Consider the following 14510-nt stretch of genomic DNA (forward strand, 5'->3'; position numbering starts at 1 on the left):
GTCTTTTGGAAAAGACACATTCTAGTTTAGCCTCATTTTATATGGTCAGCTGTGGGAATCATGAGGTGAAATGTGATGTATTAATGAAGGGCTCAGGATACATGAGCATAATGGTTCCCCTTGCTTTCAACCTTTTTATTCTGAAGAATAGCTCAACTTGCTTTGGCTGAAGTCAATTTCTCAGTAACTTAAATGATGCTGGAATAAATGTGGTTTAAGTGAAATAAGTAATCTGTACCAATTTAATTAAGTCTTTTTAAGTCCTCCTTAGTTAAACCAATGGAAGTTCCTCATCAAAGGCACAGCTTCCCTGAGCAGGAGAAGAGAGCTATGAAGATCTCAGAGCCCAATATTGTTCCGGAAAGCATAATTATATTTTTTGCATGTTTTCACAATTACAAGCAGCTGTAGTGACAGATCAGATTTCCAGTCCTTTCTAAGAAAAGTGTGCATCTGTTCTATTTATTTCTAGCCTCTCAAAGGATTCTTTAAAACAATGCTCTTTTATGTCTACCAGCTGTGGTGATCTGTGCAAGGGTGTAACATAGGGAGGGCAGTGTTTTCATATCGGCGCTCCAGGCCCTCCCTTTCACATTAAATACTTGAGATACATCTCCAGTCTTCTCAACTAGTCAGCCAGAAAAAGACAGGAGGGGAAAGTTGAGTATAAAAACATCCATTGGTGAACTTTCTTATGAACACGACAGGAGAATGGCTCTGGCTACAAACCTTCCCCTGCTTTGCACCAAGCCCTTAGCCAGGCTTAAACATGCAAAAGGAGTATTTGGCAGAAATGAAGGACAACGGCCAGCCTAAGACACCTCACCCTGATGAAATCCTGGCTTTGGCACAAATCTTAGTGTTAAACAAGGACAGAGAAAGCTGAGTAGCAGCAAAACAGGAAAATACAGGCCCCTCCCCACAAAACCCAGTTTCTTCTCAAGCAGTGACCAAACCAGTGCGTGCAAATACCAAGTGGCAATCATCCTAACAGCAAAATCTGCATCACTTGGGGGAAAAATCCTCAATCATAAAATAAACCACCCTGAGGAGAGACCGTACTTCCAGTTTCCCAGAGGTTTACTCTTGCTGTTCATATTCTTGCAAAACTCTCCAGTTCCAGTGCCAGGAAACAACTCTGCCACAAAGTCCCATGGCGCTGACTCGTATCCCGTTCCTTGGAGTCAGAGCTGTATCAGCAGGATGCGAGTCCCTGCCCGCTGCCACCAGCTGACACATCAGTTAGCCTGCCATCCCACACAGGAATCTCATCCTCTCAAGCACACAGATGGAAATAAAAAGGCAGCTGACTTCCAAGAAACAATTTCCAATTGCCTGATGCTAGCTTATGCGCTAACACTCCTGTACCCAGGCAGCTAACTGGAGAAGAAAAACCAGCTTGCTCTATCCAGTGCTGTCCTATTAAAAGTCACAGCTAACTGTCAATGTTTAGAAAGGAAAAAAAAGCACTTACAGGTCTGAAGGATTTGAAGACTTTTTCCAATATTTCATGGAGCGTCTTTTTCCCACAGGAGGAGATGTAGTCCTGTGCAAGCTGCAGGAAAGGTAAGCAGTCCTCACTTTCACTCCACACATGCTGAAAGCCAACAGCAACACAAGAAAGGAAAGGCATTAACAGGAATTCACGCCAACCTTTCCATGTGATTTTATAAGGTGACATGTTGTAAACATCTGCCAAAGTACACCGAACCTCCTGCAGCTCAGACCCGCCCTGGGGACAGGCATTGCAGGCTCTTGCAGAAGCCATGTTTCCGAAGGGGAACCTGGATTTTATTAACATGATGCATCAGAAAACAGGGAAATCGATCCAGAAGCAGAAATGGCTCATGGTTGCACCAGCCGTGAAGTGTACACGCACTTGGCACACACACGTTTTACCTATAAAGGTGCTTTTGCTCAACATCAGCCCTGATCAGACCTGGGAGTCATGTTGGGTTTTCTCTTTTTCTGCATCATCTGCTGCAGTGAAGCCCTCAGGAAGAGCTAAAGCATCTCTTTGTCTTCTGGCATTAGTGCAAATATGATGCGACCCTGGAGGTGGAATTTGATGTGTAATTCTCTCGACGATGCAGAAGAAAAGATGCAAAATCTGCCTGCAGGCTAGACACAGAGCCAAGGAGAGATGTTTGGGCACTCACAGTATCCTGACACTTTGAGCCTCCCACCCTGTTTTGAGATTTACTCCTCCTGGAACACAATCTTCTCTTCCCAGGCAGGCACATTTAAACACACTTGAGACCTTCCTGCTCTGGAGATGCTGGTTCCCCAGCCTTACACTCAAAGCTTCTCTCAAAACTGATGTTTATTCTGCTGCTGGGAGGTTGTTTGAAACAGAGCTGGCAAGCAATGGAGGGAGCACCCAGACAACAACAACGCTTCCTGTGCCCAAGGGCACACGCTAATGCATCATCTTAAACACCTTCTGTTTGAAAACTTGGTGCATGGGACTGTCTTAGGCAGCCTGCCACACAGAAAGTGCAATACTGCCAAATTGGTTTGAGACTCTTGTACCTCTCTTTTTGCACAGCAGCTCTTTTCCCCGGAGTGCCTTTTACTTGCTATAAACAGCAGGTTATGCTTAAACAAGGAAGAGGAAGATCTCCAAAGCTTAACTAACATTCAGGGAAAGACTCAAAACGACAGATGTTTCAATCCCTAGCATAAGACTTGCATACTGCCTTCCTCTTCAGTGTGAGTACCTGCCAGGGACACAGTGTTGCACTTAACGAAAGAAAACAGTATTTAACATCACCTAAACTGCACCTTTAAGATAAAACCTGTAACTGCTTTGCTATGAACCTCACTTGACCTACATTTTCTTTGCTGCTTGTTGCACTTTACAAGCATAAACATAGTGAAATGTTTTGTTATGAAAAAAACCCTGCATTACCAAGTAGGTTCTGCTCTTTCCATATAACCAGAGTCATGTCTTAACCATTCTGGCAATAAAAATAAGTTCTTTACAGTCTTGCCAACTCTCAAACACACATACCACAAGTCTCATGATGCTTCATGCCATCTTAAGAGTCATGGGCCTTGTAATCCTATAAATATACAACTAAATCTCAGTTTCTGTTTACAACAAAAAAAAAGAAGAAAAAAAATCTGCGCTTTGTGATTCCTATGGCCTAAAAAGGCAGAACGTACATGAAGTGAACTGAAATGAGCCTTCTTCAAAATACCAAATGAACACTTCCAAATCACATTTTAAAAACAGCCTCTGGAGAAGGTTTTGGAGGTCTGGCCCATGATTTCTTCATACTTGGGGTTAGCAATAACTGTTTAGTTACTCCTAAACGTCAGAGCTGAATGTTGCTGCTTGGCAATTCCTAGCTCATGCCAAACCTGTTGCAATTGCTTATATATATAAAACAATTATGACTGCTGAGATCCTCATTCTTGTTTAAATTGTGGCTTCTTTTGACTACCAGAGCTATACACAGGAGCTTCCACACAAATGAAAATCAGGCCCTGCCCTTTAATAAATCATTGCTGGTTCATTCCCCAGGGCAAGTTAACCCCGTGTTGTCCAATTGTGTTTTTACAATCTCTTTTCAAGCTGCACCACATTTGAGACACCAGTGTGAATTCATCAGCAGTAGGCAGAGGAAGATGACCTAACACAAGAGGAAAACCTAAGAGAATAACCTGATCACTGAGTTTTTGAGAAGATTTTTTTGCATAGCATCATAGGACAATTAGCAAGTAACAATTCCAAAAATCTCTCCATCTGCAGAGGATTTAAAATGTTGACTGTAGCAACAAATGCATTATGAAAAGTTTCATGTGCCATTTGTGCACACATCTCATTCGGAAATGGGCTGATTTAATCTTCTCCCTCAAAAACCTCAGCCATAATAAAGAGCAGGGCTGTGATGTCTGTAGGTTCAGCTGCATCTACAGCTCTCTGTGGTGGCTCAGTGCTGCACCCAGGCAGCACAGGAACCCTCTCAGCACTGACTCACCCATCTCCAGAGGAACCTGCAAAAGGAATTTCAGCCTTTCAAAATAAAAACAAATGCAATTTCAGGATTCAGCTCCTGCTTAGAAAGTTCAGTAAGACTGCATAAATGGACATGCTTTTCCTGGAAAACCCGATGCCTGAGGATCTCTCTGCAGCGGGAGAAGGTGGGTGCTGGCAAACTGGTGGAGCACAGTGCTTGGTTGTGGCTGTGCAATTAAAAAATATTAACTCCATCATCAGAGTATTTGTTTTCCAAGCTTGCCCAGTTTTGCTCACTGTTGCTTTGTGTCACTACAAAAGCACACAGCCACTAATTTCCACGTAAGATCATGGTTGAATCATTTAGTTCAGCATCCACACACAGCACATAGTCGACGAAATCAATAGTGTTGTATCTGGAGGGGTTTGCTTTCCCTCACACCTTTACATGACTCAGTGTAGCTGGATGACAGAATCACTTGCTGGCCCACCTTTCTCTAAGCAGCCCACTTGTTGTGCAAGACAGCAAAACTTTTTATTTATGGGGATAATTTGACTTGCATAAAATATTCAGACCTTCTGACTCTGTTCTGAAATATTTTCAGGAAATCTTGCAGCAATATGGCATCATATTTTTATTTATTTCCTGAAATATTTTCAGGAAATCTTGCAGCAAGATGGCATCATATTTTTATTTATTTTATTTAGTTACTTTGAATACCAGTAATAACATGGTGACAAAACAAATGACAGACTGCAAAGAATAGCATCACAACATCTTTCTCCTTGATTATGGCTACACAAGTCAAATTAGTTTCGCGAGAACCTCAGGATCATCAGGAGCTGCATAGTACATTGTTCAGCTATCTAAAATGCTGATTTGGAGTTTCAGTGTCCAGGTGGTACTGAAAATGCCAACAAGCATCTACATGGGTCTCCTGCATTTCTAGCATGTTAAAAGCCTAGCCTAAAGATATCTTTTCAGGAAATGAAAACTATCACATTGATATGATGTGGGATCTCTGATGTTAGACAAAATTTAGTGTTTTTCTCCCCCAGATTGCATCTTGGCAATCTTTCCAAGTTTTTCTCCTCTCCTCTTTCCTTTTAAGTTCATCATGCTCATCATTTCCTCCTTACAAGTGGGTTATCATGGAATTCTCTGGCACCTCCTACATAGCTTTTTAAGTCGCATCATTATGAAATGACGATGTAAAGAAAGAACAAGAATACCAGGCATCAGATGCTTATTAAATGTGAGGCTCCTTTATAAGAAGCACAGGGTACAAGAAGGCTGTGAAGTGTGTCACTGTGAATTCTGTTCATATTTACTCACTTTCACACTCCACACTGTGTTAAAGGAGCCATGCAACAAGGCTTTAAAGCACAAATGATAATCAGTCCCTTGGCTTGTATTAAGTCTCCTTAAAATAAACTTTAGCCTGTGATTGCACACAGAAGGCAAAGTTATAATCTGGAACATTAAAAAAAAAAAAGGAAAGTGACTGGAAAAAACCAAGATAATCAAGCTGGGAGAAGAAATTAAGTCCCACAGTGCCCTAGGAGAAGGAAACAGGATGCTGGAGAATCTAATCACTAGTGGGTCTTAATCATATTAAAGAAACACCATCTCTTTAAAGAAAAAGAATTAAGAATGACACCTATCTGCTTGTCTTAAAAGTATTAGCATTACAGAAAGTGCCTCAACTAATAAGGCTAGAAAAGACAGAAGAAAACATCACTTTTAGTTTTCCAGTGCTTATGTTCCAGATTTGACAGGAGTTGGCCCTTTGCTCCTTTTTGCTAGTGGTGACTCTGGGCAGGGAGTTCTTCCCACACCAACCGTGGAATGAAAATATTAAAAAAAAAAAAACAAAAACAAAAAAAAAAAAAAAAAACAAAGGGAAAATGTGATTTCAAACACACGCACAAAAAAAAAAAAGGCCAGCATTGGAATAGGGTCTGAAGCTGCCTAAGATTTTTTTTGAAGTTGACTAGACTTTGTATGAAAGAGCTCAGTCAATTAAATTATTGAACAGCATATAAAGAAACAATACATGTTTAAGAAAAATAAATGGACTTTCTTTGCCTTTTCCAATATAATTAATGTTCCATCTCAGTTTTAGCCTAGTGCTGCACTGGATTCATATGTATTCCTGTTTAGGAGTGCAGCAGGCATGGCCCTTCTGGGTACAGGCATCTCCAGAGAGCAATGAGCACTGGGGTCTGACAGGCTCAGAGGTGCTGGGAAGACAGATGCACAGAGCTGTTCCCACAGAGGACTCAGAGAATCCACATGCTGAGATACCCCACTGCTACATCTGAACGTCTCAGGAATCCCTGGACAGATGCATAACTAAACTCCAGACATCTTCTTTCATAATTCAGCATGACCATCTACTCGGCACAATAAATAAATAAATGTCATGCTCGCTGGGATCTGTGCTCCTGGAGAAGTCACTCCACTGCTCTTTGTTTCCACGGACCCATCTGTCAAATGGGCTCACTCTCCACTTACCTGTTGGAAAGGAAATTAGCGAACATTTGTCAAGCAAGTGGAGGGATGAAACTTGCTTCTTGAATGGAAGAACCTACAACATTCCTACAATAATGGTGCTAGGAGCTGTTTTGTTAAAATAAGCAAACCAAAATCCCTTCATTGAAGTTAACTGGCACTTGGCAGCTTACAAACCCCGTGGCGAGGCGCCGCTTTTCCGTGACTCTTCCTGCACTTCTGCTCACCACCGGGAGGGTCTGGCCGAGGGTAAAAGCACCCCCCGACCCTTCCCAAAGACAGGGCTTGCGGTGCCGGAGCCTTTTCCGCACAAACTCGGCGCGGAACTCCGCGGGGGCCGGCGGGCGGGGGCGCCGGGCCGGCACCTGCACGGACCCCGCGGCGGGCCCGGGGAGCGGCCGGCGGGTAGGGGGGAGCGCGGCCCTCCTGTCATCCTGACTCCATTTTATTTCTGCCCATTCTCCATTTGCCGTGACAGCCCTGCCAGTCCTCCCGTCCCCGCGCCGTGCCCCAGCCCCGGCACCCCGGGAGGATGGAGGGGCCGCAGGGGAAAGCGGCAGCTGCAGCCCCCGCGGGGCGCGGGGCGGGCTGGGGGCACCGCACCGCTCCTCCCGCCCGCCCGGAGCCCGCAGCCACCCCGGGCCGGGCGACGGGGAACGGGGGGGTGGGGGGGGTGTCCCTGCCCGCGGGGCCGCCCCCCACCGGCAGCGGACTCCATTTTGCAGATGGTGGGAGGATCCCCCCGGCCCCGCCGCCCTCCATCACCGCATCCCTCCCTCCCGGGCACGGCCCCGTCCTCCGCCCCCCCCCCCGGCGCTCCCCCTCGGGTGCTCCCGCCGGGCTCCGGGGATCCGCACGGACGGAGCGTCCCGGAGCGGCGCGAGCGCTCCCCGCGCGGCCCCGCAGACGCGCGGGGGGAGCCCCGCACGCCCGTGACCCCCGATCCCCTCACGGGGCACTCACGAAATTGTCGCCGCAGGCGGCCTCCGGGCACAGCACGTAGAAGGAGACGCCGGGCTCGGCGTAGAAGTCCATGCGCCGCTCCGTCTCCTCGGCGGCGATGAGCTGGAAGGGCGTGCGGGCGCACCATCGCTCCGCCGCCTCCGCCAGCGCCTCGAAAGCCATCGCCGACCCCGCCGCCGCCGCCGCCGCCGCCTCCCGCCCGCGTCCCCCGCGCCGCCCGCGCCTCGCGCCGCCCCGCGCCCGCCCCGCGCGCCGCCCCTCCCGCCCCCCGCGCCGCGCCTCGCGACCCGCGCGCGCTCCGGCACCGGCCCCGCCGGGATCGCCACAGACAATTGGCTCCCTCTGGCAACTGGGGAGAGGGGAAAGCAAAGATAAATAATAAAGGAAAGCCCCACGCATGAAGGCGCTGACGGTCAGACCGTGCCTCGCCTCGCCGCTTCCCATCCCTCTTCCCTGGAGCTGGGCCGGAATCTCGGCAGCGCCCATTGTGCTGGGCACACGGGTACCCCCTGCTCTGGGTTCCCTGGGAGCCGCCCACGTGTGGGCTGTTGGGCTGCCCAAATACAGGCAGAATCACCCCGTGACATTGGAAAGCTTTCCGGAGGTTCCTCCCAGCCCGCTGTCCTGTTAACGTGGATCTGCGGGTTTACAATGAGGTTTGCATTGCTCTTCCAAGCTTATCCCAAGGGATTACCTATATGTCCAGCCAAAGCATAGGAGATACCAAAGCTGATCTGCATTTATAAAGGGCCTTAGCTTTGCATTGGCGTGCACTGCGCTGCAAAGGAAAACAAATCCTCACAGGCCTGTGTGGGTTTTCAGCGGGAAGCCCAGGAATTCAGAGAGATGAACAGGAATTCATAGAGGTGAACGGGAATTCACAGAGGTGAACGGGAATTCACGGAGGTGAGCGGGAAGCACAGAGCCCGTACGTGGCAGTGGGCAGAAAAGTTTGCATGGACAAAGAGAACAGTGGCCTCTGAAACAGCCCAGTGACTGTTTCTGGTCTCCTGAGTGCTGTTCCACTGCATTCCCATGGCAGGTACCAGAAGCCCAGCTGACTGTGCCAGTGTCACGCATCGAGCGCTCCCATCTATGTATCAGTTGGTGCATAAATCACTCGATGTAATGGTGAGGTCACCAGAGGTCTTTTCCAGCCTTAATGACCCTGAGGTTGGCTCGGCTGCAGCGTGGTGGCAATAACGATTCTGTGATCCTAAGCTGCAGAGGGAATGTGGCTGAGCATGGCAGCACCAGCAAGGCTGCTACAAGGACGCATTCCCACTGCCTCTGGCTGACCTGGGGCACACCCAGAGCACCCACAGTGCTGTGCTCAGCCCCACGGTCACTGTGTCCTGCCACTGGCTTGTCACAGGTCTGGGCATGGGTGCAGCAGACCTCGGTGCTAGTGATACCAGGGACAAAATCCTCTACTGGCATTGCAGCCCAGCACTGAAGTGCCAGGAAATGCCAGCAACATGACTGCTTGTGCAACTGTAACTCAGCTCCTTTATGCAGGGTGGGATGGCAGTGCTTGCTGTTTTTTCCACCAAGAGATTTTCCATATTTTGGATAATGCCCTCATTCGTGGGGTGCTCTTAGAGTGGTAAGTGCCGAACACTCCTCATTACACTTAGAGCTGTGTTCTGGATGTGCAAAACATGGTAAAAATTATCAGTGTTCCAAAACTCTTCTAGGTCTAGGTGCCTTAAATCTCAGAATCTGTGTGTGCTGTTGCAGGTACTTATCCTGGTCCTGGCAAATGAGGCACCATCAGTCTCCTACCTCCTGCATAAGTCTGGGGAGGTGGGTGCAGTAATACCTGCAAAGCACTCGCTCTGTGCAGTGCCTGTGGAAGACCTGTGGCTCTGCAGGCAGCCTGGGGCTGGAGCAGTGAGTCCTGAATAGCTGGAAAGGAAATCCTAAACCTCTTGCCACTTCCTGAAGGAGCCAGGAGTCCTGCAGAAAACCAAATGTTGCCGCAGGCTGTCAGGGTTCCAGGTGTTGGCACAGCTGTGAGTCCTGTGCAGGACTTCCCTGCTTTAATATTCTTTCATCATTGGGTATTTGGTGTTTTCCTTTCCAAACACATTTAAATAGTTAGCACAAAAACAGGACATGGAAAAATCTTTTCTCCTAATATGTGACATTTACAGCTTGCCTGCAACCAGCGGGCAGGGAGCCACCAGTGGGGCAGATATCTCCCCTGCCACAGGGCTCAGCCACCAAGGTCAATCCCAATCCCACTGTTTCTTTGTGCTTCCCAGGGATCTGGCTTTTTTTCTATTCTCCCCAAAGACTGTGATGGCATTGGGTGAGGATGTGGTGGTGGGAGTGAAGCCTTGCCTTTCCTGCCACTGTTGGGGCCATTGGGTTTGGGGCCTCCCAAGGTGGGCAGCCAGGCACCTGTGTCCTCCTGTCTGGCAGTGCCCTGGCCCATAGCAGCAAGGGGAGGTCATGGCTGTGTTGCAAACAGGCACAGTTTCAAATAAATGGGGTCTCAGTGTTAACTCTTATGATTTATGTGCCTTTTCAAAGCCCCACATGAGCATCTTTTTAGTCCTTAAAACATGACTTTGAAGTATGCGGTATTCATTAGCTCCCTTAGGTGGAGTAGGGAAACTGACAGGTTTCAAATGAGATTTTAAATATCTTATTGCAGCATGCACTGCAAAATCCTTTGTCACATTTGAGGGTGCAGCCATTCAAATCAGACAGATGTGATTATTTGTTTATTTACATGTGATGAGTCTCTCTGCTCTAACACCTGTACCACAAAAGCAGATTGTAAAAACAGTCTGGTAAAGGGGAGTGCTTTTGGCAATGCAGAAGCGCTGCTTGCAGAGCAAGCCAGGCTCAGTGGCCCTGACCATTGTGCTGATGCCAGGGGCTGAGGGATGGACACGTGGATGTCAGGCAGGTGCAATGCTCACAATACCCTTAAGCCTCTCCGCAAGTCAAAATCAGAAGCACCTGCTGCTTCTTTTACGAGATGAGGAGATGGCCAACAGTGCTGTACAATGCCTCAGCTTCTCTGGAATAGTGTCTACTGGAATCACACACATGGTTTTTCTTCCTACTTGTTTCAAATACCCATGAGCATCCATGCCCCAAAGCACGGCCACATAAGGGGAGCAAGTACTTTCTTGGGAAAGAAGGGGGGAGGATCAAGGAGCTATCTGCTGTAGCAAAGATGGTTTACAGAGGAGAAACCAGAGGAAAAGTAGTTTCCCCTATCCTGAGGGGATGCACTTCTGTTCCCACCTCCTTCTGAAACGTAGCAGCTCTGATGCTTGCCATTGCCCTGATCCAGGCCATAGAGAGGGCAGGGAAATGTTGCTGGATCATTTCAGAGGGATGCCAGTAGCCAGTAAGTATGGCCAGCCAGAAAAGGCATTTCACTTTGAAGAGCATATGGAGAGCATTAGGAAGGGAGAGCACGTGCACTGCCACAGCCATGCTAGTTGGAACAAAAAATATAAATACCAGCATTCTACTGGTGACTTCTGGTTTTTGCAGGTTCTACACCTCCACAGAAATTAAAGAGTCAGGTGAGAGGGGAGTGTCAACATGAGGGCTGAGTGGATAAACTAATTTTCTGCCTTTTACATGGATTGGAGGAGGTGTGGAGGGGAAGGTTTTCCAAGTACCTCGCTCACAGGAGTTACCCTTACTAAAGCCCTTGCCTCTGCAATGCCTGCTGATGAGTGTGGTCTAGAAGGGTAAGGAGGGGCAGAGTACCTTGCTAGGTGTTTTCCGTTTCTCTGCTCGCCCTGGATACAATGACACTGGGAAAAAAAATGTAGGGAAAGCGAAGCAAGAAGCTGTGGAAGGTGGAGGAGCAGAAGGGTTTCTGAAATGTGCCAGACAAACACAACTCACCTGCAGCTGTGGTGTCTCTGAAACACCGAGCCGCTGCTCTCCTCTACAGTGGGTTAGAAATCTGACAAATTCCACTCATGGACTGGCCACCTTCAAGATGTTTTTTCTCTTTTTTTCTGATGAAGTGCCCTCATTGGTCTGCTTCTGGTGAACTGCCAAGCAATTCGCATTAATTCGCCTGACCAGCTGTAAGAACCCAATTGCCCTCCTGCAGCCCTCATTAAGCACCCTCCCTGCTGATCCAAATACAGAAAGGTCAGGAGGGTGAGCTCCAGTAAATTACAAGAGATACACCCTTAGCTGCTGTGCTGTGTCAGCTTGTTCTCTGGCATCTCTACGCTGTATCCTCAGCTTGGTCTCCTAAGGAAAGATTGGTTCCCTTCTTCCAGAAAACAAAAGCATCAAGAAATCCTAGGGGAAATAAAATAGGTGAGGAGGGTTGATTCCTTCGTGGACAACCCCTCATAGACCTTCATACCATGGACCTTTAAAAAGAAAATATTTCTTATTGTTATCACTACTGGTTCATTCACAAACATGCTTTTCACACATCCAGAGCATCCTTCACACTTGCACTTGCTTGAGAGAGGTGCTGGGAGAGCTGTCCCTGCAAAAGCCTACACAGGGCTTCCAGTGGTGTTTGCACCCTCACAGCATTTCCACTGAGCCTTTAACACCATTACATGTCCTGCTGCAGCACAGCAGCAGGGTGTTGTTCCAGGACTCAAGCTGAGTGACTGTTGGCCAACAGATCAGTTCTAGGCTGGAATCCAAGAGCCAACATGTTGGTATCTTGCAAATTGTTCCCACACCTTACTTCCCTGCTCCTGGAGATACTCAGCTTTCCAGACAGCAGTCTGTGTTTATCTTGTCTCTAATGAGGAGCACAGCTGTGGCTGTCCTCATTGCTTTAGGTTCCCTTTCTTTTCTTTTTTTTTTTTTTAACCCAATGGTAAAGGGAGTTGAGGATAGAGCAAGAAAATTTTGACGAATAATCCAAGCCAAGAACATGTTGTAAAGGGAAAATGAGTTAGAAATGCACAATTTCTCAATTAAATTAAAATGTTAGTTAGAAATCTATATAAAATGAAGATCCTGCTGCTCCCACAAATCCTCCTTTTGAAGTCAATGGTTCAACATCCTATGTATTTGGCAGTAAGAAATTAAACACATAAACAGTGATAAGATCTGGGCTATGAAAAATCCACTTACTTAATTAGCAGCTTTTCCTGATGGCATTGCCAGCTCCAAAATATGAACTTAAATTTTAAAAAGGCATCAAACAAACCCTGCATCCGTCCTCCTCCTAGTTCCCGCTTTTTAGAAATAGGAAGTTCATGTGTTAAATGTGAGGGAGAATATACTGATGTGCTGTCACCTTCCTGGTCTTTAGGCAGACACTTTTGAGGTCTGTGTTGCTGTTGACATCCAGGCAATGGATGGTGGTGTATCACACCACATTGCTGGGTGCTGTGCAGGAACAGCACAGTGTTCCCCCCCTGGTTGATAGTGCCATGCACTTATTGGCAATGGCATGTTACATTTGTGAACAGTGCACTGAAATGTGATGGAATATTTGATGACTCTGCAAGCTGAGAGTGATACAAGGCTGGATTAACTGTGTATCTCTCCACCTGAAACTTTTCATCCATCTTCCCTTTATTCTGACCCTCAAAGCCTGGTACAAAGCCCTCATCCTGTCACATGCTGGTAAAACCAGCACCAGCTGATGTTGAAAGAAGTTGGTTTTTCTTGAAACTTTCTGAAGCTCAGGCTGCTTACACATTTCACATTCTGTGTCCTTTTGGAAACTGTATGAATGAGGTAGGAATGAGGAGTTGTGAACTTTGTTTAGGATCAGCTGAGGCTCAGCAAGCATCCAGCCAACATGGCCAGACATGAGGCTTAGTGAGCCCAGACTGGATACAGGGGTGAGAGAAATTGGGAGCAGAGCACTGGATACCTTCTACCCTTGCATCTTTTTTGGACACAGAAGCTGGTACATCACAGTTCCTGCCTTTTTCACCAGGAAGGATCTGTCAACACTCTTGTTTATTACTGGGTCTGTGTATCCATGAGCAGACCATGTAGCCAGGAAAGCCAGGTGGGGGAGACATTATGAATTGGCTTATTAAGAGCTGAAAGGTGACTTTGCAAAGACTTGAATGTCATAATGCACCATAATCTCTTCAGGCAAACAAACAGGATTTGTCAAATTGTGATCCTTTATGATACTGAGAGGGCACAGAGCTGCAGACTGTCCCTGATTTCCAAATGAATTGCTCCACTAATATAAAAGATATTCTCATAATAGTCGCAAATTAGTTGATTGCTTGAAGTGCCAGAATCCTTAATGCTCTGCTATTTTAACATATGGAAATTGATTCAACACTTACCATCTATTTAGAGATGTAAATTTATTGAAAAAATGCCACTTCTTCTTAAGCTTTAGGCAAGCTCTGATACTTAGCTTTCTGGGCACAAGCAGGTTTTTAAGAGGACTTACGATTTTAACTGCAGCAATTTACTTTCCTTCTAAAGGAGGGGAGAAGCAGAGGAAAATTGACTGTATTGTGTACGAGGGAAAAAAAGGATACTGGTACAAGCACTGGTGTGAACTGACACAGATAGCACAGTATCTGGCACATCATACCCTGAGGGTCTTTTCCCAAGCACAGCACTGGCCCAGACCTTGCCCTAACTTCTGCTGCAATTGGTCTGTAAGTCCACAGAAATAAGCATCCCTTATTTCTGACACAGCCACTTGCTTTAGGGGAAGAGTAGTGAAAAACCGAGCACAGGCAGTGACAGCAATGACATTGGCTGGGCCAACACCCCGTGGAAAAGAAAGCTGCCCTCCTTTCCAAGGTTAGCCTAAGCTCCTAAAATCAAACAGCCTCAGTCTCTTGGGATGCCTTCCTGCAAGGGCAAGCCCTGTGCTGATGTCATGGGCATGAGGCTGCTGATAGGATTAGATGGGAAAGTCGAGCCTGGTCCTAGCTGTGCTGCTGACAGCCTTCCTTTTGATTTGGCACAGTCACTTAGCACCTTATGAGATGGAGATTTGTGTGTATTAATTAGGAATACTGTTCATGCCTTACAGCTTGTGAAAATATGAGTTTCTCATGTAGAAAAAGATTTTTTAAAAAAAAAATGGTTGTCTTAGGTATTTGATCCTCTGTTATT

At 47.0% G+C, this 14510-nt stretch overlaps 1 protein-coding gene across 3 annotated transcripts in view; it reads right to left on the reverse strand.

Moving 5' to 3' along the window:
- Positions 1-7632, reverse strand: part of MTURN (maturin, neural progenitor differentiation regulator homolog) — a 123494-nt gene extending 115862 nt beyond the window's left edge. For all 3 annotated transcript variants that reach the window (XR_009419753.1, XM_059485801.1, XM_059485793.1), the window contains exons 1-2: positions 7443-7632; positions 1475-1597 (exon numbers count right to left, since the gene is read on the reverse strand). Coding sequence is in view for 2 of the 3 variants with exons in the window: in XM_059485801.1 (XP_059341784.1) it covers positions 1475-1597; positions 7443-7604 (285 nt within the window). In the remaining variant the exon portion in view is untranslated. The remainder of the gene's footprint in view (positions 1-1474; positions 1598-7442) is intronic.
- Between the last annotated feature and the right edge of the window lie 6878 nt (positions 7633-14510).

The sequence above is a fragment of the Ammospiza nelsoni genome, chromosome 1, assembly GCF_027579445.1.
Source record: "Ammospiza nelsoni isolate bAmmNel1 chromosome 1, bAmmNel1.pri, whole genome shotgun sequence".
NCBI lineage: Eukaryota > Metazoa > Chordata > Aves > Passeriformes > Passerellidae > Ammospiza > Ammospiza nelsoni.